Raw genomic sequence first — 23627 nt, 5'->3', positions numbered from 1 at the left:
TTTTTTTTTTTTTTTTTTGGTACAGCTAGGCTGATGTTGCAATTTCAAAGTGGAACCCCCCTTTTTAAAAGTCTGGATCCGCCCCTGATAACAGTCACCCTGCAGAGACATCAGGTTACCCTATAGAGAGGTCAGCTAGAAGAAGTCACCTTGTAGAGAGTCCAGCAACAAGAACCCACTCTGTAGAGAGTTCAACTAGAAACTAGTTACCCTATACAGAGATCAGCTATATGTAGAAAACTGTAGAGAATTCAGCTACAAACAAATCATCCTGTAGAGATTTCAGCTACAAACAGATCGTCATCCTGTAGATAGTTCAGCTATAGATACAAGTCACCCTGTAGTAGGAGAAGTCACCTTGGAGAGAGATCAGCTAGAAACAAGTCACCTTGCAGAGACCAGCTACAAAGAAACCATCCTGTAGAGAGTTCAGCTACAAACAAATCACCCAGAGAGTTCAGCTATGAACAGATCACCCTGTAGAGAGTTCAGCTATACAAGTCACCCTGTAGAGAGATCAGCTAGAAGCAAGTCACCTTGTAGAGAGTTCAGCTACAAAGAAACCATCCTGTAGAGAGTTCAGCTACAAACAAATCATCCTGCATAGAGTTCAGCTGCAAATAAATTACCCTGTAGAGAGTTCAGCTACAAACAAATCACCCTGCAGAGTGTTCAGCTAGATAAAAGTCACCCTACAGAGAGATTAGGTCACCCTATAGAGAGATCAGCTAGAAACAAGTCACTCTGTAGAGATTTCAGTTACAAACAGATCATCCTGTAGATAGTTCAGCTAGATACAAGTCACCTTGTAGAGAAATCAACTAGAGGAAGTCATCTTGTAGAGAGCCAGCTAGAAACAAGTCACCTTGTAGAGAGTTCAGTGACAAAGAAACTATCCTGTAGAGAGTTCTTCTACAAACAAATCGCCCTGTAGAGAGTTCAGATGCAAACAATCACCCTGTAGAGAGTGCAGCTACAAACAAATCAACCTGTAGAGAGTTTAGCCTACATTTCAAGTCCCTTAGTAGAAAGATCAGCTGTGAACAAGTTATCCAGTAGGGAATAATAGACATGTAATAAATATATTTATATAAAATCAAAAACAGTTGAAATATTAAAAATCTGTTCTGTCTTTTTATTCTTCCTGTGGTAAAGAAATAGGATACAAAAAGAAATGATATCTAATCAAAAACAGCCAAGCTGTAAAAAAAGGTGTGGCCCCTAAAATGGCCAAGGTGAAAAAAGATGTGAAATCCAAGGTGGCGGCCTAGAAATGGCTGTGATGGTAGGTTAATGGTAAAATTTTAATAACAACAATTCAGGTGAATTTGGTGCCGCTTGGTAGTGGCACAAAATTCACCTGAATTGTCGTTATTAAAATTTTTACCATTAACCTACCATCACAGCCATTTCTTGGCTGCCACCTTGGATTTCACATCTTTTTTCACTTTGGCCATTTTAGGGGCCACACCTTTTTTACAGCTTGGCTGTTTTTGATTAGATTATAGCTACAGTACCTACAATCAAATAAATGACACTGCTTAATAGTACAAGGATCATACCCAGAAATGTAAGACTTTGCAGTGGTCCAGTGATATGATACAATCAAGTCTATAAGTGCATTCTTCAAAGTGGTTCAAAGTGCATTTGATTATATAGCCTATAATTTTGGAAAACCTGTCAATGTACGGACACCAACAGATTGTGAGATTTGTGAATTTAAGCATTTCTATCCAGTATAGCTAGCCAAAAGCTGTACATGAATTCAAAGTTTCACCATGAATGCAGCCCACCATAGTGTTTAACCCACAGGTACTGATATAGCCATGATTTTGATGGGTGGTAGGTGAGCAATTAGTATATCAACAGAAAATAGCCAAAGAGGTCATGTGGAGTCTCCAGCCTAAAGAGATGACTCTAAAGACCATGCACCTGTTCCACTCTAAAGTGCATGCATAACAATTGTCTGGGAAACTGTCCAAGGGTGTCCATACCTTTAGCTGTATGTTCCAGCTGGCCAGTGACAGTCTAAGGTGCCAGAAGGTTCCCAGTGACTGGTACAGAAATCGCAACTCAGTGGCACGACTGTGCACGTGGTGTAAATTTGTAGTCTATTGGTGTGGTTGTATCCATTCATGGTGAAAAGTCTAGTTCAATGTTACATACATCAACGACTTGCAAAAATTTGGTCACAATTTATATGGCTTTTAAATTTCTTATCTCTCTATCAGACATTTTACTGACTAACTGAATGGCTGACTAACCTGTTGAAACTATATCATTAGGGGCTTAGGTAATTCAGTTAGAAGTTAGACGTCACCTGCATGTGTTTTTGCATACTGCAAGACACTATGTATGCATGCACATCATGCTGACTTCACATTTTTTTCTTTCTGTGTACAAAAGGCTTGTGCACATGTAGTGTATCAATGGCTTTGTGCATTAGTTGGTTAGCACTTAAGAATGAAAGGGAATTGCCCACAAGTTATTCACCATTCCTGTTACAGTTTAAGCATGAGCAGATTATTTGGTACATGCACTTTTGACAGTTCTCCATAATATACCTGTGTTCTTTATTATACAGAGCACACACACACACACACACACACACACACACACACACACACACACACACACACACACACACACACACACACACACACACACACACACACACACACACACACACACACACACACAATAAAATAAATTGACCACCTTGCTTGCCAGTTATTAGTTCCATGTATTATTCAATTTATATCTGCACATTCTTTCTAATGAAAAGTTTAGGGAAATTTAAGGGGATTTGGAACTCAAACAAGATAATAATACCTGCAGACATATTAGTGCAAATTTAATTCCTACGGCTATACAATTCTATAACTTACATAGGGATTAAATGTGTAAAATTAATATGGCTGCAGATGTAGGTGACATCCCTTATTTCATTACTAAGATCCCTACACAATTACATGTATACACTTCATCTGTCTAGGTTTTGATTTTGCAATAATTGTACTTCACAAGTAATGAAACGATTCACTACATTAAAATGCTGTAAGCACATCTATAATAGAATATCACACTGCTGGGACACAGCTAGCAGCTAGGTATGACCATAGTACATGTGTAAAATGAGGTTATTTACTACAGTATGTAAGATGTCAACTGTTAGAGAACTTATATGACTGGATTTGTGGAAAGGGGTCTTCCGCACGCATCCAATTCTATGAATGTGGAAGACCATAACTTGTGATCAGTATTGAAAAAACATATTAACTTGAAAAATTTTCCAACCAGGCATCCACCAAGCTATATTGGTGCTCACAACTGACCAAGGTTTAAGTCAATAGTCTTTTCTAATTGGAAGTTATGAGTCATCAAAGTTGGTAAATTGGATGTGTATGAAAGACCCCTTTTCACAAATCTGGTCACGTAATATGTATGCATGTGTGATATAGAATCTGACTTCTACACACAAAATTAAACCTCTGACATTCACTCATCCATATAACCACTACTCTACAGCCACCATGCCTATGGTATAATTATAATATCAAAGCCAAAAAACTGGACAATTCTTTATACGTAACTGTAAATTTGTGGTGATAATTTAGTTACAAATAGATGAATTATCATGGGCTTAGGCAATGAAAATATATTATGTAAATCATTTCTCATCATTTGATCAATAGTAGCTTTCAGGCGGATAGATACAACATTATTTGTCTGAGTGGAACATTCCTTTTTTGAAAATCTGAATTCTCCATTGAAATTACTAACATTTTGTGTGTGTGTGTGTGTGTGTGTGTGTGTGTGTGTATGTGTGTGTGTGTGTGTGTGTGTGTGTGAGTGTGAGTGTGTGTGAGTGTGTGTGTGTGTGTGTTTGTGTGTGTGTGTAAAAGCTGGATTTTTTTTCAAATGTGTCATGACTATGAATTTGTGATCACATTCTGTCTGACTTGCTAAATCCAAATCCATGCAGAGATGATCATCACAATCTAGTGTTTACCATACATAGTGCCCCTTTATAAACTCACGTACTGCATTCAGTGAGTTGTATAGAAACAATTATATTAGTAGTGTTTTACAAGAATATACATGGCTACATCAGAAACTTCACTGTACTCATCAATACATTTCAGCATTTTTTTGGGTAAGATAGAAGTTGGCTTTGCCCATCACTCATCAGTATAACTCCACCTAACACTTTCTTGTATACATGCATTAATATGTGACATACATTGTCATTGAGACATGTCAATATTAGACAACCTTGTAGCAACTATAGTCTATTCAGCTTTTGTTGCTCTCAATTGCAGCTGTATAAATGTGTGAAATAGTGCATACAACTTTTAGCATTATTTTGTACAAGCTAAAGAACATAATTAGCCCTTCCTTAGTGCTTGTAATAGTCATCATCGTAATCATCATAATCGTTAATGTTATCACCTCTAGATCTGCTTAGATTTATTATCTCCTAAACTGTCTTTCATACAGGTACATCAACATAACACTAATAATATTAATAAACGATGATGTCTTTATGGTACAAATATATCAGATCTATTTATACTGTATCCACATGATTGTGTCTGCCAAGCTGCCAGTTAATGGTTACACTTGTACACACCTCCTGTTTCTTATTTTTAAAACATTAATAGATGCTACATCCTGGTTACCTTTTTAAAAAAAATCATCTTAGAATGCCTAAAAACATGTATAACTTTGTTCATAGCTATAATTATTATCTAACTTTTGTAGCCATATGATTGGAATGTCTGGATACAGACATTCCAATCATGAGTTAGTGGTTCTGTGTTAGATCATCAGACATCACTGCACTGTTTAGTAGAGTACATGCAGTACATGAATTATATATACAATGTATTATGGCAAGTATATAGCTATTAACTTCTGTATTATGCTGTAGAGTACTTGCAACATGTCACTATGATAATCCACCACTCATCATGCCTCAGTTACATTTTATACCTGATTACTATAATTGTGTTTTTTAGTTATGGATTCACAATCATGTACAATAAAATTTAGCTATATATGTATGTATAATATAGTATTTCATAATGTTGGCTCGGTATCAGGTCATGTGTGCCACTAAAGAATTTCTACAAATTAAAGTGTTTATTGCCCTATATGATAATGATTATTTTGCAGTTTCATTAAATGATAAAAACGATGGTTTTTTTACAAGTTTAGGCTGTCAGCTGTATATTACATTCAGTGTGTTTAACTAGTACATAGCTATACAGTCGGCTGCAATGTATATTGCAAACCACAAAGCACCTTTCATCTGACATGTGCATTAAACTATTTCAAGAAAACTAAAGAGAGCCTACACAATTAAATAATCATCATAAAAATACCATAGTACATTTAGGATATAAAATGGATATAAAATTATATCTGCGATACAGCTTGTATTATATATCTGCAATATAGCTTGCTTGTATTAATATGCGACCTGTATACAATAGGTATTATTATGGAATGCCGTTGTGGACAAAAATCCATTTTTAAGTATGTACTATATAAATAAATGCATGTATCATTTTGTGCATGCTTGCATGCCTTTCGCATATTTATACATATAGGCATTTCAACTTTCAACACTCAAATAGTCATTTCACCACTTCAACTATTGCTTCATATTCTCTCAAACAGTCATTTCACCACTTCAACTATTGCTTCATATTCACACTTCAACACTCAAACAGTCATTTCACCACTTCAACTATTGCTTCATATTCACACTTCAACACTCAAACAGTCATTTCACCACTTCAACTATTGCTTCATATTCACACTTCAACACTCAAACAGTCATTTCACCACTTCAACTATTGCTTCATGTTCACACTTCAAAACTCAAACAGTCATTTCACCACTTCAACTATTGCTTTATAATCACACTTCAACTCTCAAACAGTCATTTCACCACTTCAACTATTGCTTCATATTCACACTTCAACTCTCAAACAGTCATTTCACCACTTCAACTATTGCTTCATATTCACACTTCAACACTCAAATAGTCATTTCACCACTTCAACTCTTGCTTCATATTCACACTTCAACTCTCAAACAGTCATTTCAGCACTTCAACTATTGCTTCATATTCACACTTCAACTCTCAAACAGTCATTTCACCACTTCAACTATTGCTTCATATTCACACTTCAACTCTCAAATAGTCATTTCAGCACTTCAACTCTTGCTTCATATTCACACTTCAACTCTCAAACAGTCATTTCAGCACTTCAACTCTTGCTTCATATTCACACTTCAACTCTCAAACAGTCATTTCAGCACTTCAACTCTTGCTTCATATTCACACTTCAACTCTCAAACAGTCATTTCAGCACTTCAACTATTGCTTCATATTCACACTTCAACTCTCAAATAGTCATTTCACCACTTCAACTATTGCTTCATATTCACACTTCAACTCTCAAATAGTCATTTCAGCACTTCAACTCTTGCTTCATATTCACACTTCAACTCTCAAACAGTCATTTCACCACTTCAACTATTGCTTCATATTCACACTTCAACTCTCAAATAGTCATTTCAGCACTTCAACTCTTGCTTCATATTCACACTTCAACTCTCAAACAGTCATTTCAGCACTTCAACTATTGCTTCATATTCACACTTCAACTCTCAAACAGTCATTTCACCACTTCAACTATTGCTTCATATTCACACTTCAACTCTCAAATAGTCATTTCAGCACTTCAACTCTTGCTTCATATTCACACTTCAACTCTCAAACAGTCATTTCAGCACTTCAACTCTTGCTTCATATTCACACTTCAACTCTCAAACAGTCATTTCAGCACTTCAACTCTTGCTTCATATTCACACTTCAACTCTCAAACAGTCATTTCAGCACTTCAACTATTGCTTCATATTCACACTTCAACTCTCAAATAGTCATTTCAGCACTTCAACTATTGCTTCATATTCACACTTCAACTCTCAAATAGTCATTTCAGCACTTCAACTATTGCTTCATATTCACACTTCAACTCTCAAATAGTCATTTCAGCACTTCAACTCTCAAATAGTCATTTCAGCACTTCAACTCTTGCTTCATATTCACACTTCAACTCTCAAACAGTCATTTCAGCACTTCAACTATTGCTTCATATTCACACTTCAACTCTCAAATAGTCATTTCACCACTTCAACTATTGCTTCATATTCACACTTCAACACTCAAACAGTCATTTCACCACTTCAACTATTGCTTCATATTCACACTTCAACACTCAAACAGTCATTTCAGCACTTCAACTATTGCTTCATATTCACACTTCAACTCTCAAACAGTCATTTCACCACTTCAACTATTGCTTCATATTCACACTTCAACACTCAAATAGTCATTTCACCACTTCAACTCTTGCTTCATATTCATACTTCAACACTCAAACAGTCATTTCGTTGCTTCAACTCTTGCTTCATTTTCACACTTCAACTCTCAATTGTTCTCATCAATTCTCCTCAGTGGCAATTCTGTAACCTCGTGTACCCTCGTGTACAAGGGACATATCACAAACGTTGTTGTATGGCTGCAGTATAAAGGTTGAGTCTGGAGATTCAGAGCAGGAATCTTGCAATTTGATTTGAAACAGGCTTAATTACAATCAACTTTCAAGTAATGCGCCGATCAATGTCATGCTGAGGGTGAAGGAATACAGGAGATGAGTGCCTGCCATGAAAAACAATTGGCTGTCAAATCCCCATTATGTCCTCACCTTTTGTAAGAGGGCAACTAGCTAGATGCATATATTCAATTCATGTGACATGAATAGCCATTTATGGTATGTGAGCATAGAGCCGGATGACTGTCAATTGCCCCAAGAATGTAGACAAGAATCGACAATCACATATGGAGATGTCCCGGGAGGGGGTGGGGATGGGACATGACATTGATAGGTGCGTGACACCTTCCCATAGATTTTTACCAATACTAGACATTGCATGTGAGGATCAAAGTGCCAAAGTATGCCTGCCGTACTTTCCATACAGTACCAATTAGGTGCATTACTGTACTCTATGAGTCATTCGTACAGAAGAGTTATGCGGATAGCCAGGTATTAGTATAGTCTCTAACAGCAGTGTCTCAGTTGTTGTTTTTTTTTCTAAATCAATGTACATGATATTGTATAGTCACTATAGCTATGGCTAATGAGATAATGCGTTCTAGCCAGGGATGCACATAGGTCTATAGTATGGTCGATTAGTATGCAGAGTCTTCCTGTACACTGGTGTCCTTGTGAAGGAAGCTTTATGTATGAGTGTGAGATCAGGAGCTATGCCGACAGTAGTGTCCTTTAAAAAATTTTGATGCTGTTCCATCTGGACCAGCTGATTTGTTTGGATCTAATTCTTGCAGTAGTTGAAGTACAGGTACACCTTCTGTTGTAATATTCATTGGTGAGATATTGGGAAACACAGTACCTTCAAGAGTGGCGATTGCAGCTGTGGAGTGAGTATAAAGACAGACTTAAACCGATCATTTTAAATAGTAGCTTTTAATGAGATGTGGTTCTTTGCATTGTACTTTCCTTGCTATTGGATTGCCCCACAGCAAGGCACTTGTCAGTGAAATGTATGGGCCTGCCTGTCATTTAGGGGTGGTTTGGAAGCTCATTAAATAGCACTTGGTCATGGAATCCCACCAGGTTTTGCATATAGAGAGTCTTGCAACCTGAGTGCTGCAGCTACAGTGCAGCCAGTACATAAAGTGTCACTATAGTAGAAGCTTGTATTATCTCTTGAATGTCTTACACTTGTTAGCTGGTGGTTCAACAAGTACAGCTCATCTATAAGGCCTGGTTTAACCTCATAGTACTGATGGGCTAGGTGGCATTTGGAAGAACACCCATCTCTGGTTCAGAGAGAAGCAGCTGCCATGCTACGCAAACCATTAATTTATCGTGCAGACAAGTTCATAATCGGTAGGATATTAAATATCCTTTTAGGTTTGAACAGTTGTCAAGGGCAGATTTAGAGTAGTGCTTGAGCACCCCTTCGGAATTTTAAAATATTTCCTAGCTAGGAAGCTAGTAGAAACAACAGGTGCAGTTACATGTTAAGTGTAATTAAGAATAGAAAAGAGCACAGGGAAGTGATAATATTTTCTGTATGTGTGAATGTAATGAGTAATGAGAGTAATCCAAGTATTGAAGAGAGGTGTTCAAGCTTTTTTTGTACAGACTGAAATACTCAAATAGAGCAGTCAAGTACTAACAGCATTTGTTTTTGGAAAATCAGTCTTAATGCCACATTTGAAATACATAGAAATCTACACTTATGTGTCACCACTAAAGCACATACTTATGCGCCTAGTAAAATATTTCACAGAATTTCAGGCAATTCACAGTACTCACTACTGATCTATTGAATAAAAGTTTGTAATGCCTTATTTTATCATAAATATTCCAGTTGTACAATGTGACATTAAGGCTGATTTTCCAAAATCCGGTCACATTTATTGATTTGTGTAAACTATAGCTAATTACAGAAAAGGAAAATATTGCACAAACTGAATCTAAATTTCTTTCTCTTCTTGACACGTGTGCTGCTATCTAACCATTGTGCCAAATGTCTATATACCAGAAACTTAATAGTACTCAATTTTAGCTAGCTACAAACTTGATGTTTGGGTGTTTGGGTCTTTTTGTGACTGAAGCATTTTACTAAGGTTACATACGCCTGCTACCAGAAATTCTGGACTTCAGCACCACATATATATAATATATCCAGGGGTGGTTTTGGGGGTGGGGGGTGGGTTCTAAGGTTTCCGGAAACCCCTTGGGGCTTGGCTTACTTCAGAACAGCTTTCCAGCCATTAGGCAACTACAGTACTGATTCTTCATTAACTAGCTACAACCAAACCATCCCATAGGGCATAACACATGAATCATGCTCAACAATATTATATCGGCTAACTGACACTGATCACAGCCCAAGTTTTAAACTTGTAATTTATGCCCATCATTTAATCATTAATTTATAGTTTTGTGCATTTATAATATTGGTAGTAAACCTTCCAAGACTACATGTAGAATTCGAACAAACAGAAGAGGTGATGGTAGTAGTGATAACAAAGGACGATTCTGGTCGAATGCCAAGATGAAGAAGCAAAGAGCCTTAGATCGATACTCTCTAATAGATACCATAATTATTGGTCAGTTAGCACTAACTATAGTCTATAGCTAGTAGCCTGGCTGTGATTCATTTTGTAGGTCCACTTAGTAGCTACAAGGGCAGAAACTGACTTCCATCAGTAATTTATTGGAAGGAGGCTTTAGCACAGATGAAAAGAAGCTCTAAGCACTAAATTAAGTCCCATTTATTTTACCTAGGTTTCCTACAAGATTAGCTATTTAGAATATCAGCAGAAGAAATTGACATTTCAACTCTGAGCATGGTTGAATGGATTGCATACTTAGCTAGATAGGGTGTAAGTATTGAACCCTTTCTAAGATTCTGGTAAAATTGATAAGCTATAGTCAAGACACCATTGTATTTCTGCATTGCAGAAGTTCCAAAGTGATGATATTAGTGAGGATCAGCAGACCAAAACTAATGTGCATGTATAGTAGTTTTAAGCCATCGAATTTTATTAAATTTCAAGCATTATAAAATTAGAACCTTGCCCCCAGACCCCTGCATTTGAGTCTTACTACCACTGGAAACCCCCCCCCCCCCCCCCCCCCAATAGAAATCCTAAATCTTCCCCTGATATCCTTCTGCTTGTACTATTGCATCTGATATACCCTAATAGAGCAGTCATGTACACTTAATGACTAAATAATATTTTCAGATCAGACATTGTAACACCATGCTTGAGGGTCATGACATTATATTGCTAGTCTGCAGTGTTTAAAGATATGGAACTCCAGTATTTTATCAGTTGAGTGTACAGAATGAATCCATGCTGTGCATACTTGTAGTTAGAAATCAAAAAGCAATGTTTCGGTCTCCACTAACTAACCAGGGGCACTTATATGTAATCACTATACTGCTTTAATTATAGCAACTTGTGAGTTTTGAGCCACTAATTAAAAAAATATTTGAAGGCTCTCAGTGGCTAGGGCTGTGCCACAGTTCCCTGTCTTCAGTAACTCAATACTGCTGTTGGAAAAACCCTTCAGACTACACTTCACTCATTGTGTGTCCTCGGTAAAGAACATAATGGGCATAATGTCAACTATGTACACCACCACAGATACATAAATACATTAACATCATACAAAGAATGTTTTACTTGTTTGTAGAAATCATTTTCACTTGTCACATTGTGTTGTGTAAGGTGAATAGAGTCTGTAACATAATAGGCTTTTTTTCAAAATTGCCTCAATATACTAGAGAATGTGTTCAGCACCAGCCTAGTAATCTATGTCAATGCTTGCACTATGCTACAATAAGATGGCTATGGCTCTTCAAGCACTTGCTTTGCATTGGTCTTGAAACCGTTCCTGTCTGCATGCTGTATTATTACCATGTGGCATATGTATTAAGCGCCACAGAGCCACCACCACTTTGGAATAGATTGTCTTGATGCAATGTTCAGTAGTAAACTAGTTTGCATGGAGGATCATAAGCTCTGAAGTAACCATATGGACAATTCAGTCTTGTTTCCTGCTTTGCATTCCAAGTACCTCCATTGTAACCAGGTACATAGATTTTGTTTGCTGAGATATACCGTATGTTTCTGCATGCATCTTTTTGGGTCTTGGGTTGCATTGTAGACTGTCTATTTATGTGACACTCTATTGTATCTATTCACGTGGCACTCTATTGTGTCATCTAAGATTGCATGGTGGTAAAATTGCATTCTAGTCGTAACAGGGTCGACCAACTCCAGGAGGTTGTAATCAATTACTACACTATCCATGACATGCAGTATAGCTGAATGTACTTGTAAAAACTCAAAAATACTTACAAATTAGACTCCTCAATGTAATAGGTCATCAATGTAATTATGTCACATACAGTATAAATTTTATAGTTGGAAGTACACCAAATATGTAAACTGTTAGCTACGATATGCTGTCCTACCATGAGATTGGCAAGTTTAAGGGCAAACAGGTCGAAAATTAGACTTACTGTACGCTGAGCAAATTAAACAACTTAAGAGAAGCCAAAGATCCTTACCCCTATACTCTTAACATGCAGTGTGGGGGAATAGGGTAACTTTGGAAGTGAAATTGCACAGTGAAGTTTGGATAATATAGCAGACTTGGATGCCATTCTGGGGGTCAGGAGTCATCCTCCCCAGGAATATTATATTGACTATAGAAGGTGTTTTATGACATTTCAGACTGCTCTTATTGTGCTTTTATTTATTTGTTGCACCCTGTAGCTACAGCTTATTAAAGGAGATATTTAATATATCTATTAGTGGGTGACTGCTCTATTAGAGTATTTAGATTGTTTTGCTACAAGAAGTTACCAATAATAATAATAATAATGGGGGCGTGCCACCCCTTATAAAAATGGTCCAAATGCATCAACAATTTAAACCTTCAGTAAAAAAAATGGTGCTTTCAAAATTTGATGCTAAGTTACACTACTAGACTGGGTGAAAGTCTATATCACTGACTCTACAGCCAGACCCTACAATATATAATAATTATTATGTGACTGGATTTGCAATTGCAAAAAGGTATCTTTTTCACATACAAAATTTGATTCATTTTTTTAACTTTGAAGCTTCATTACTTTTTGATCATTGCTTATAATTGTGCCTGAAATTTTCTGTGAGTGCAGTTAAAGTATCTGGCTGCATTTTGAAACTAAGAGCAGGTTACATAATTAGTATAAGGAGTCAAGTGTTTGTTTGCTGGTATGTAAAATGTGTACCTTTTGCAAATTTTTATTTGCTGGCATGTGAAATGTGTACCTTTTCACAAATCCGGTCACATATGAAGGTTTACAGGTTGGTAGAGCTTGCTGCACTGATGAGTGTTCTCATGTACACAATTCTATTAGTGGCTGTGTACTGCATGATTATGTCGAATCTGTTGAATAGCTAAATGCATTTACATGTGGAGGGACTTGGAGTCAAGCACAATTAATCTAGTTATTGACAAATTAGGTGATGACCACAGATATACAAGCATGCATGCGCAGCAGCAATATAAGCACACTTATCACCCGCATATACCCCACATGTACATGTTCATATGTAAGATGGGTGAACATATGGCATACACCATGTATCAACAAACTACATTTCTTGTATATAGTAACTACACATGAAGTGTCTACTGAACAGGATACGTGTACGAAATGTGGCATGTACACATCCATGCAGTACAGGATAGGTACAGGTGACCTGTCCTGTTTTGTGTCCTTGGTATCATGATAATGTAGGATTGGTAAACTTTGGTCCACTGCTGTTTAGCACAATTGTGGGTACAGGGAAATACAGGGCATGCCCGGACAGGCAGATCTGTTTTGTCTGTGTGCTTGTACCATGTGTTGTATTAGAGTATATGAATTGTTTCATACATGTGCTTCATGTTTAAACTACTTTGCTGCATGTACAGAATACCTGAACCTAGTTTTAAGCATATATTTCACCAAGAGTTCTCCTATATAATATTATGAACTCCTGGTTTCACTTATTAGTAGTGTGACCTTGCACTTTACACAATGACCCTGCTCACAAACTATTTATAAAAGCTGGGTACTACAGTATGGGACATGTAAATATAACAGATGTTTAAATACGTACTTTGGGCTTCACTGTTGTAAAAAAATAAAATGGATACATACTTGGGGTTAAGTGCATAGCATGCACAATAATAGGGCACATCAGTCCTGGCAGGTTTCCAGAGGCTTACTTAGGGAGATTTCCTGGGGTTTCATAACCCCCTACAAAGTTTTAACTTGTATATTTGCAGCAGGACCACCAGACTATCTTAGTTTGGCAGCATGAATATACCGAATAAATGGGAGCAGTGCAAGCAGATAGCTACAGTATAATAGAAAACTTACAAAGATTCCTCAAAAGTGGGTTAGGGGAGAGCTATGTATTGAAAAAGCTTTATAAAAGATTGAGGTACTCAGATCTCTGATAGGGCAGTCAAAACTACTCTAATAGAACACATTACAATTTTAAAGTGGGTGCTAAGAATGTTCAAAATCTGTCAGCAGCTGCTGCACCTATAGCTCACTATCAAATCTGGAAAACGCCTTGAAAAAACCCTTGATACACCTCTGCGTTTCAGCACTATACATTATGTTTAAATTCATTGTCATTAAGTTCTAATGTCATATAGAAACTTCAGCATGAAGAGCAGAATGTGTAGATTGTGGTATGCTAAGTAGCCACAAACATGCATGGTTCACTCCCACTATGTAATTCTGTGATGTTACAAGCCTTTGTCCTTGCTATTTAGTAGCTATAATGTACAATAAAAGTGTAGAAAAGCTATTTACTCAGCACTGCAGGGTTTGCATCTATGTGGTAAACACACAGCTGTCTTTGGCTTAGCTTAGCTATATGGTTGTGTTGTTGAACTTACTTTTGTCACTACGCGTATCAGTGCTTTACAGCACAAGTGCTGAAGGCCTGTAGGACACCTGGTCCTACAACCTGTTTTGAAGATGTTAATGATATAGGTGTGTTTGAAAAGTTGCATAAAGGAGAAAAAATCACCTGAGCTAATATTCAGACTCATAGATACACCATAGCTAGGCAACATGTACGGGGCTGGTACACCTGTACCAGTGCTATGTACATTATGTTACGACCTATTCTATAGCATCCCAAAATGATGTGTTGCAACAGTTCTGTAGCACCATACGCATGCCAGGGAGCTATGATTGTGTCTTTTCTATAACTCTTTGATGATGTGTTGTAACACCACCTATAGCACTGTGTGTCAAGGTGTTGTGACTGCACTTTAAGGATTGGCTACTGCAGGAACACCTGTTGTGATCAGCACCACCAAATTAATAGATCACGGCAGCATATCATTTAAGGTGTTATCAGTACCAACACCTCAGACTGATGTAGCACTTTGTGTGTGGTAATCAACACCTCCAAACAAACTAGGCTGACGGCATTCTACACTCTACTCTGGACGGAAAGAAACTGTATGCAGTATAATACTTATGTTAGAGTCCCATGCAATGTTGCTGCTACACTCTTAGTTATCAATGGTTCCAGTATACGTAGGTTGACAAAACATCCCGGAGGGTGACTCTAGCACTCAATGCTGGATGTCTTCAGCACAGTGCTACTTACAATAAGGTGTTATCATACTTATAATCCAATTGTACTGATAAATCTTAAAAATTAAGGCTTGTGCATGTATTTATAATTAAGTGATAACATAATCTACAATCATTCATTGTTTTTAATTTAGATCAACTTGACCAAATGGTATGTACTTAGCTTAATTGTTTAAATCACAGCATAGTCAACTAAACATAGCCAAAGAAATTACTGCATCTAAATCCTAGAATCATGTTATCATTAAAGTCTTTGTTGGTACGGTGGCATGTAGGCATTCTCAAAGTCAGAAAACACGTGGAGGATGTTGGAAGAATCTTATCATCACCCAAGAAGATCAGTTCAATTTTCTTACCAAATCCTCCCACTGGGACTGAGTCAGCCCCAGTGCAAAATACTAGCACATGTTCTAATGTGCACTCTATGTCACCAGCTACAGTGAGACAGTTGTATATTCAATGTATACTGGCAACTTTAAGTACTGTACCTTCACAGTCATCCAGAAAATCTCCAAAGAAAACATAAGCCTGTTCCTCTACACTCCTCTGGTCATCTCCTGAATATGTCACAGAGAACAATTCCTTTAGCGATTCTATAAATACAGATGTGCGTATATATATGTGCAGGAATCATTGATCGATCTGTTTATACCTGCAGTCAGAACTGATGGTCGAAACCTAAACAGATCTCTTAATACACAGCCATCATGATGTTTCATGTAATGTAGCACACCAGTGCACTGCAGTCCCTCTGCAAACTGGTCCATTGCAGCCTTCGGCTTAATGAGACAATGGTAGTCTATTAATATTGAAATTATTTCGTCTTTATCATCAGTTGTTAGGGCCTCAAACGGCTTCATGTAGCCGGTTTCCATTAGAGCACTCTGGTTGAGGTATTGCTCACCATCAAATACGGCTTGCACTTCATTGTTGGATGTAGCTGCTTTGATCTAACAAAATAAATGCAATTTTACATTTACAATAGAATCGACATGATATGCTTCTAAACTATGATTCAGGAAAATTACATTAGTTGACCTTTGGTTGTATCGAGTGATTGGAGTCAAATATTTTACAGCATTTGCAAGGGGGCTTTAAGTCATAGTTCTTATTTTAGGGATCATAAAGTTTAGGATTTTTCTAGCCAAAACTATTACCCTAAAACCAACCTCATTTTTCCTTCATGAAAATGTGGCAGCATTGATTAGGCATAACCAACAAGCCCAAAATGTCTTCAGACTGACCCCAAAACTTCCCAACAAGGAAGGTTCTGTGGAGTTTTCAAAAATCTCTATGTTACAAAATTTATGCTAACAAGCTAACTGATGCCTCAGCCAAGCATAACTCGACAATTGATAAGGCTACGGGCTTGATTTCTTTGTACCACTTCACCCCAAGATGTACCTTTTCACCAATTATGGTGTAATTGCAATAGCACAATACTGCTTCCCTCTATAGCTGGTTAGCAATCACGCTTATATCTTTTGTAGTGACTGGATTAATCACGGACTGAGACGCTTCTCATACAGTTCTTTGTAAATAATGCATATAGCTGAAGGTATTAGCCACTTAAGTGTTCAGTACGTAATCAATTGCTGGGATGTGTTCGTATGCTAATTTTATGGCATGCCTGATGCCTTTCTCTAATGCAGTAACACAGCAAAAATAGCGCTCCAATACTACCTATACTAATCCTGTCTTTGGTCAGTATTGAAACAACCATTTTAAAAAGGTCCCCATAATGAGACAAAACGAACCTCAAATCTACAAATGGCTCCAATGTTGTTCACTATTGGAGCTCGTGGTCTGTTTTTGTTTGAGCTTAGGTAAAATTTCTGCACTATTATTAGTTCCAACACCAAAACATAGATGGAATAAATACAGTCAGTATTTGTGTATAATATTATGCTGTGTATGCACGAGTTCAACAGTCATAATCATGTTACAGCAAGGTGAACAAACAAGTAGAAAGAAATTGAGAATTTTACGGTGGATTAGGAATCAAAGAAAAAAGCATTGAAACAAAGGCAGCTAAAAAGTGGCGAAACAAGGGAGGTGCAGATATACTTACCGGTGGGCATATAATCCCCTAATTCAGCCAAGGTTATGAACTGAAGAATAAGGATTAAATGTCCACTAGTATATCTGTACGTATAATCAATGCTGAAGGCATGCCAGCGACTGGTGATAACTTCCATAGGGGGGAGGGGGAAACAAAACAAAAAAAAAATCAAAAAAAAAACAGCACAATTGTTAATGAGGATGGGCTCACTGGAACATTGGTAGCATGGACAGAGAACATAGAATGTGTGATATGACAATTATGGTAGTAAATAAAACAGTAACAATAATTAGCACCTCCTCTGCAGTGATTTGTTTATTATTATTCTAACTTTCTCTGTGTATCGATGTAAATTACCTGCTGGATTAGTGCCTTTATCATTAAAGGAAGATCCTCGTCATCTATTTCAATATTGGTGGTCTCCCCAGTACACAAATATTGGTATACGCTATCAGACAGCAATGGAAATCCTGGTCCTCCTTGGACAACAGAGATGCCAGCATACCATCCAATACGCATGAAGTCTTTCTTCTGTGTATCAAACAAGTGTTTAATTTTTCGAAGATTGACTTACTGCTTACCTGAATGGCTTGTACATTGGAGCTAAAGAACTTGTTTTTTTCCTCCAAGCATGAAACCAGATTGGCTCAGTTCTTTGATAAATAGCCTGAAAAATTCCCGCTTCGGTCCACCTAAATCGACTCCACTTTCACCAACAAAAGTCACCTACAGTTATAAGTAATCACTACATACTTTATAAATAACAAATACCTTCATCCGTTTATTCACGTCAAACTTTTTCTTACGGGCTTCTTTTAAGGCATCTTGCAGTAAATTACTTCTTCTTACGTTGATTGTGAACTCATCATTCAGTTCACCCAGTAGAGTGTTTACAATGGCTTCTGTACTACTGAAATAATTGCATTTTAATTGTTATTCATAGACATTATGATTACTTTGTAGAAGTCTCATCTCCGGCCGTGGGTGGTGCAATGAGACTTGATGCCAATAGAGTGGGTTCTGCACCACTAAATGATTGCAGCATATATAATTATCATTAACAGACATTCTGATTACTTTATAGAAGTCTCATCTCCAATATCTGCTGCAGATGGAACATCTTCATGGGTGAGATCAATAGATGGTCTGATTGAGCAATAAGTGGATAAAATTGAATATATATATTAGGTTTAAATTTCATACACTGTAGGTTCACTCTGCTGAAGTTGCCTAGTAAGCACATTGCAAGGTGGCAGGACAACAGAATCCTCCTCCTCACTGTTGCTATCTCTATCAGTGATGTTTGCAGAGTGAGTCATCTGTGGACAATACAACATTTGCCTTTTGAAATTGTACTGACATAGCTATATGAGAATGTTGATTAAATTTTGCCAGTTTTATTTTTTATTTTTTATACAAGTGATATAGTTCTGCATGGGCTTAGATTTGTGACTTGCTAAACTCATACACAACACATGACCACAAATTAAATAACCAGTAAGTTGGCATATATTATTTGGAAGCAGCAAAGTCCTGGATATAAGAGTGCTGTCAATGTCCAAGCACACCACTAAACTTTACTTTTCACAACAAATGCATAGCTAAACTACACACTACCGGTTTGCTCAGGCTACTTTTCATGCATGGATTTTCTAGAGATGCATGCCAACCATTGGGAATACTCTTGCACTTTGGAGTGCCACTGACTAGATGGAGCACAAGACAAGAGGCATATGGATAGTTGCCTAGAAGTTTATTTTGGCTTGTGCTTTTAGTCTGGCACACCATATAATGCTCAAAACATGGATAATTGAGTACATAGCTTAGACGAAGCAAACTCAAGAGATATTGCAACACATGCATAAATATATATATATATACCATTCTCAATACTAGCATGTCCCACTTGCAACTATATAGGCTCACACTAGTTATGCCAGTATATGGGCTAGCAAAACCATGGCAGTGTTTACCTATATCAAGGCACTCTAATAGAGTGGTCATTCATCTACTCTACTGCTTCTTTTAGCAATGGCATACACTGCCTTAAATTGCAAGGATTCTTGTGGGTAGGGTTGATTTCCAGACTGCAATGTTAAATTATAAGGTAAGTTATAACGGTAAGTTTATAGAAACCGATGGATACGCAAAAAAAGTACCAAAGAGTTACAAAAATAGTGCTCTGCGATATACCGGTAATACCGTTTATCGTGATAAATTATCATAACTGCTTATCATACCGTGACAGCCTTTGATAACCGATACATCAAAATACCAGTATACGATTGTGGTGTTTAATTACCCAATTCGTTGATGGTTTAGCAGACAGGCCCTAAGCAAAACTCAAGGTTGTCACATTACAACACATGCCTACTTGTACTGGACTAGCTATATATTTTTGGTTTTTTGGGATGCATACCGCTTCATACTAGGCCCAAGAAATGATGCAATAATTACAATAACAAGCTAACCGATATCGATATATCGCGATATTTTCCTGTTACTAATACCGTGTATTCAAATTTCAATACCGCCAAGCACTACTCAAAAAGCAAAATAATTAAAAGTATACTAAGCAGAGATGCCAGATTAGACTTCAAACACCACAGTCGTGTCTGTGGGCTTGACGGGAATGTAGTTAGCTTTCAGTAAGCCTTTATTACCTACACCAGTGCTATCAATGCGATTCACACTATCTATAATAATTGTACATGTATTATGCTGAGGCCTGTGTTGATACATATGCCCCTTTTCCTGTCGAATGCTGTACAATTTCAACAAATGTTGTTCAATATTTGACATTCACAGACAAATAGTCGTATAGTTACAGACTTATTTTGCTCAATATCGAATACAGCAGAAAAACACACGCATGTATGAAAACAGAGACCTTACAATTATGTTTATTTACAAAATCACCTAAACTCGAATAATTTTAGTTGCCTGCCTAACCACGTGCATAGTCTCAAGACTACAGGTTAAATGAAGCAGTGCATGGCTCCCATTCCACGCTACAATTACAAACTCATGGGTGGCATTGTCATTTTGAGTGTATGCCATTTGCACCCTGTACCATATCAGCATACCAAAGTGTTAATTTTCCATAGAGACTCCTTTCTTAATGCAGCATAATTATGTAGATGAAACTAAACTATGCTTAAGAAACTATAAGAGGGTGTGGGTAAATACCTGTAGCTGCACTTATAATTAAAAATGGCTAGAAAGGACTTTCCCTTGATAGGTATGCAATAAAATATCACCAAGCTCCCTCTAATGTCGTAGTGCTGGGATAATATATGACAAAAGTTAATATACTGGTGCATTAAAATAGGCTTTCCAGTGATAAAATAGTAGTGAAACAAGAGAAGATGGCACCTATACTGTTATGGCATCGAGCAAATGCCAGTTTATGGATTTTTACAATACAGCTATCATCACGTTCCTTTCATCCCTTTTATGTTGCTACAGCACTACTTTTTTAAAATTTGATTTATTGTTACTGCACTAATGACTAATTCATATAAGGTAAGTAGAAATTAAGCTCACTGGAATATATACAATGCACAATATTCTGTATACGCACCTCCAACTCTGTATCTACAAACATTGTGGTACAGGTGAGATCATGATCATCTTCGTCAGATGATTCAGCAAACCTGTCCAAAAGAAATAAATGTACAGTTGCATACTATAATGTGTGACCAGGCCTGCAACAACCGAGCCCATCCCATGATAACATGCGTGACTGAACTTATCTGCAATAAGGTACTCTTTAGTTCCCTTTTCACACATTTACACTACACACTAATAACAAGCAAAATGCTGACTTCTTGCACTGATTAAGTTTCTTTGTATACAGCAGCCAAATACTGTAGCTTCACAGTAATAATAATTCAAAGGATGGGTGGTCTCACTTGAAAAGGGTGCTTATGCATCACATATTTTATGTTGGCAACTACTAAAATCCATACCTACTACCACAAACTTGCAAATGTTCACGGAGCTGTGAAATTACTATCTTCTCTCCACAATTCAGACATTCCTCTTTGACACTTGCTACCTAATTACAAACAAAGTATGCAGATGTAGCTTTGTAATACTCTATTATAATGGTCACTGTCTTACATACCTGATCAACAATCTCCTGTGCTGGTGTTAGATCTAGGCTCACTTGCATAGGACGTATGTAGACCCTTGCTACACCGATATAAGATCGGAGAAGTCTTGGTGAACTACTGATAGTAAAAGGGATTGTTTCCAGTTTCCTTGTGCTCTGCGTGCTCTTTAGGAATTCCACTCCTCCACCTTGTCGAAGCTTTGGAAATTCAGCAAAAAGAACTTCCTGAAACTCCTTTACACTGCAGTCAATATTGGAAATGGTCACCCGCTTCTCTCCTAGGCCAGCAAGGATTAATGTATTTTTGGCCATAGTGTTGGTGGGAACTTTCTCATCATCAGTTTCTGAGAGGCAGAAAAAACTGTGAGTCCAAGTGGAGGTCTTCTTTAATTTTTTGGCCCGAATAGCTGGAGAAACAGTGCTACGTCTTTTTCCAAAATTATGTCGGTGTTCTGCAGCTACGGAAGTGTTTCTGGCCTCTCTAAGTATATTGATGGCATTGCTGTAGGCGCTTCCAAATCTTTGCATCCTTCCTGTATGCATAATAATTATTATGAATTTAATCACATAATGATTTTAGAGGTTGTATAATAGTTGTAGCTATAAGGTTTAAGTGCAGTGTTAGGTTCAAGACACTAGTGTTGTGCTTTGAAATTATGAAATTATTACATGTATTGAAGTGTTGACAAGGTCACTGCTGATGCAGAAATTATCAAAGAGCATGTTGATCAGTCAAAGAGTTGGTTTTTAAGCACAATGATGTGGTAAACAATTAGAGACTTTTGCTAACCAAATTCTCATTGCATGTGCTTAAAAACCAACTCTTTTGACTTATCAACATGCTCTTTGATATAATCTCTGCATCAGCAGTGATCTTGTCAACACTTCTGAGCACCCATATAGCTATATATAGCTACAGGACAACATGATAGTGATTACGTATGTACCAAACAATAATGTCCCATACATACATCTAAAGTATCTGAGCAGCTATATTCCTACATGCAGCTTTAAGTATGACAATCAGAGCACTGTGGCCTTCTATGTTTGCGGAGGCTAGCTATGATGACCTCAGTCTACATGCAGTATAGCCACTAGAGCTACGTATATACTGTACTAACTGACTCACCTGAATTCTGCTGCTCGACTGATTGCTGTTGTTGGTTAGAACCTCGCTGTAGCTGGCTGCCACTACTGCATGGCTGATCATCAATACGGTCACTGCCGCTCCTAGTGGCTGCTGTGATGAGACGGCGTGTTCGGCTCACAGTTGCCGGGTTGGTCTCTTGTACCGGCTGTGGCCCACCTCCCTCTGACGAATTATTGCCGCGAGGATGATTTTGATGGTTTTCTTGGCTGTCAATGTTTCCTTCTCCACGTGCGGCCTGGTTTTCTGCAATATAAATTCAATTATATGCCGTACCGTGCGGACCTAGACAGCCAATTGGCATATGCAATTGGGTTAGCTAACCTTCCAGTGTAGCTTGAGGAGGGCATCTCAATTGCTGTAAAAACTCGATCGCATGCCCCAAAGATCTTCGTTGGTCGCTAGAAAGAAACTCCATTCCAATGACACAGAAAATTATACTGAACTTGTTGCCAATAATTTATATGCTGGCCGGCGCCCGTATAGTATTACGATCACGTGTAGCCGGTCGGAACGTCATTTTTTCTCCCCGGTTTGTTTGAACTGGTTTAAACGTCATTTTTAATACGCAATACTGTATACACAATGACAGATTCCGTTGGCGAATTGTTGCAAGATATCGAACGAACTCTTCTTCGTGTATATGTGTCCGCATCAGATGTGATTCCTGTCAATGAACGCATTACTGACGTATCGGACTATATGCACAATACTGACTTGGACGGGGCTATATTTGCTTTAGAAAACATTCTACAGAGATTAATTGTCTTACAGCCATTTCTTACTCTTGATTTTCCTGGAATTAATCAGGTGATATACAACGTTAGGAATCTTGTAGATGAGCTTAAAGAAATGGAGGACGAAATGCATAGAAGCCATCACAGGAGTAGAGGAAGGCCTAAAATCCAAATCACAGAACATGAACTGCTAAATCTTTTGGAACTGCGATTTACGCAAGTAGAAATTGCATCACTTTATGGGTGTTCTGCGAGAACTGTTAGAAGGAGGATTTTAAG

The 23627-nt window shown here is 37.5% G+C and overlaps 3 protein-coding genes across 3 annotated transcripts in view; all 3 read right to left on the bottom strand.

Moving 5' to 3' along the window:
- Positions 1-5359: 5359 nt before the first annotated feature.
- Positions 5360-23627, bottom strand: part of LOC136254815 (uncharacterized) — a 47794-nt gene continuing 29526 nt past the window's right edge. Inside the window, exon 10 of the mRNA XM_066047561.1 lies at positions 5360-5505. The gene's annotated coding sequence lies outside the window, so the exon portion shown is untranslated. The remainder of the gene's footprint in view (positions 5506-23627) is intronic.
- LOC136253793 (G2/M phase-specific E3 ubiquitin-protein ligase-like) lies at positions 15478-17866 on the bottom strand. The gene is made up of 4 exons (XM_066046451.1): positions 17705-17866; positions 15938-16235; positions 15774-15878; positions 15478-15719 (listed from the first exon to the last, which is right to left on the bottom strand). Exons 1-4 carry the CDS (start codon positions 17864-17866, stop codon positions 15478-15480), a joined length of 807 nt encoding a protein of 268 aa, XP_065902523.1.
- Positions 17951-23067, bottom strand: LOC136253792 (uncharacterized). The gene is made up of 10 exons (XM_066046450.1): positions 22936-23067; positions 22594-22857; positions 21477-21997; positions 21319-21407; positions 20931-21003; positions 18551-18666; positions 18425-18493; positions 18304-18375; positions 18119-18257; positions 17951-18073 (listed from the first exon to the last, which is right to left on the bottom strand). Exons 1-10 carry the CDS (start codon positions 23027-23029, stop codon positions 17951-17953), a joined length of 1560 nt encoding a protein of 519 aa, XP_065902522.1. The 5' UTR covers positions 23030-23067.

Source organism: Dysidea avara, chromosome 4 (assembly GCF_963678975.1).
Source record: "Dysidea avara chromosome 4, odDysAvar1.4, whole genome shotgun sequence".
NCBI classification, from domain to species: Eukaryota; Metazoa; Porifera; class Demospongiae; order Dictyoceratida; family Dysideidae; genus Dysidea; species Dysidea avara.
The sequence above is the reverse complement of the archived record's forward strand: the minus strand, read 5'-3'. Positions and strand labels throughout refer to the sequence as shown.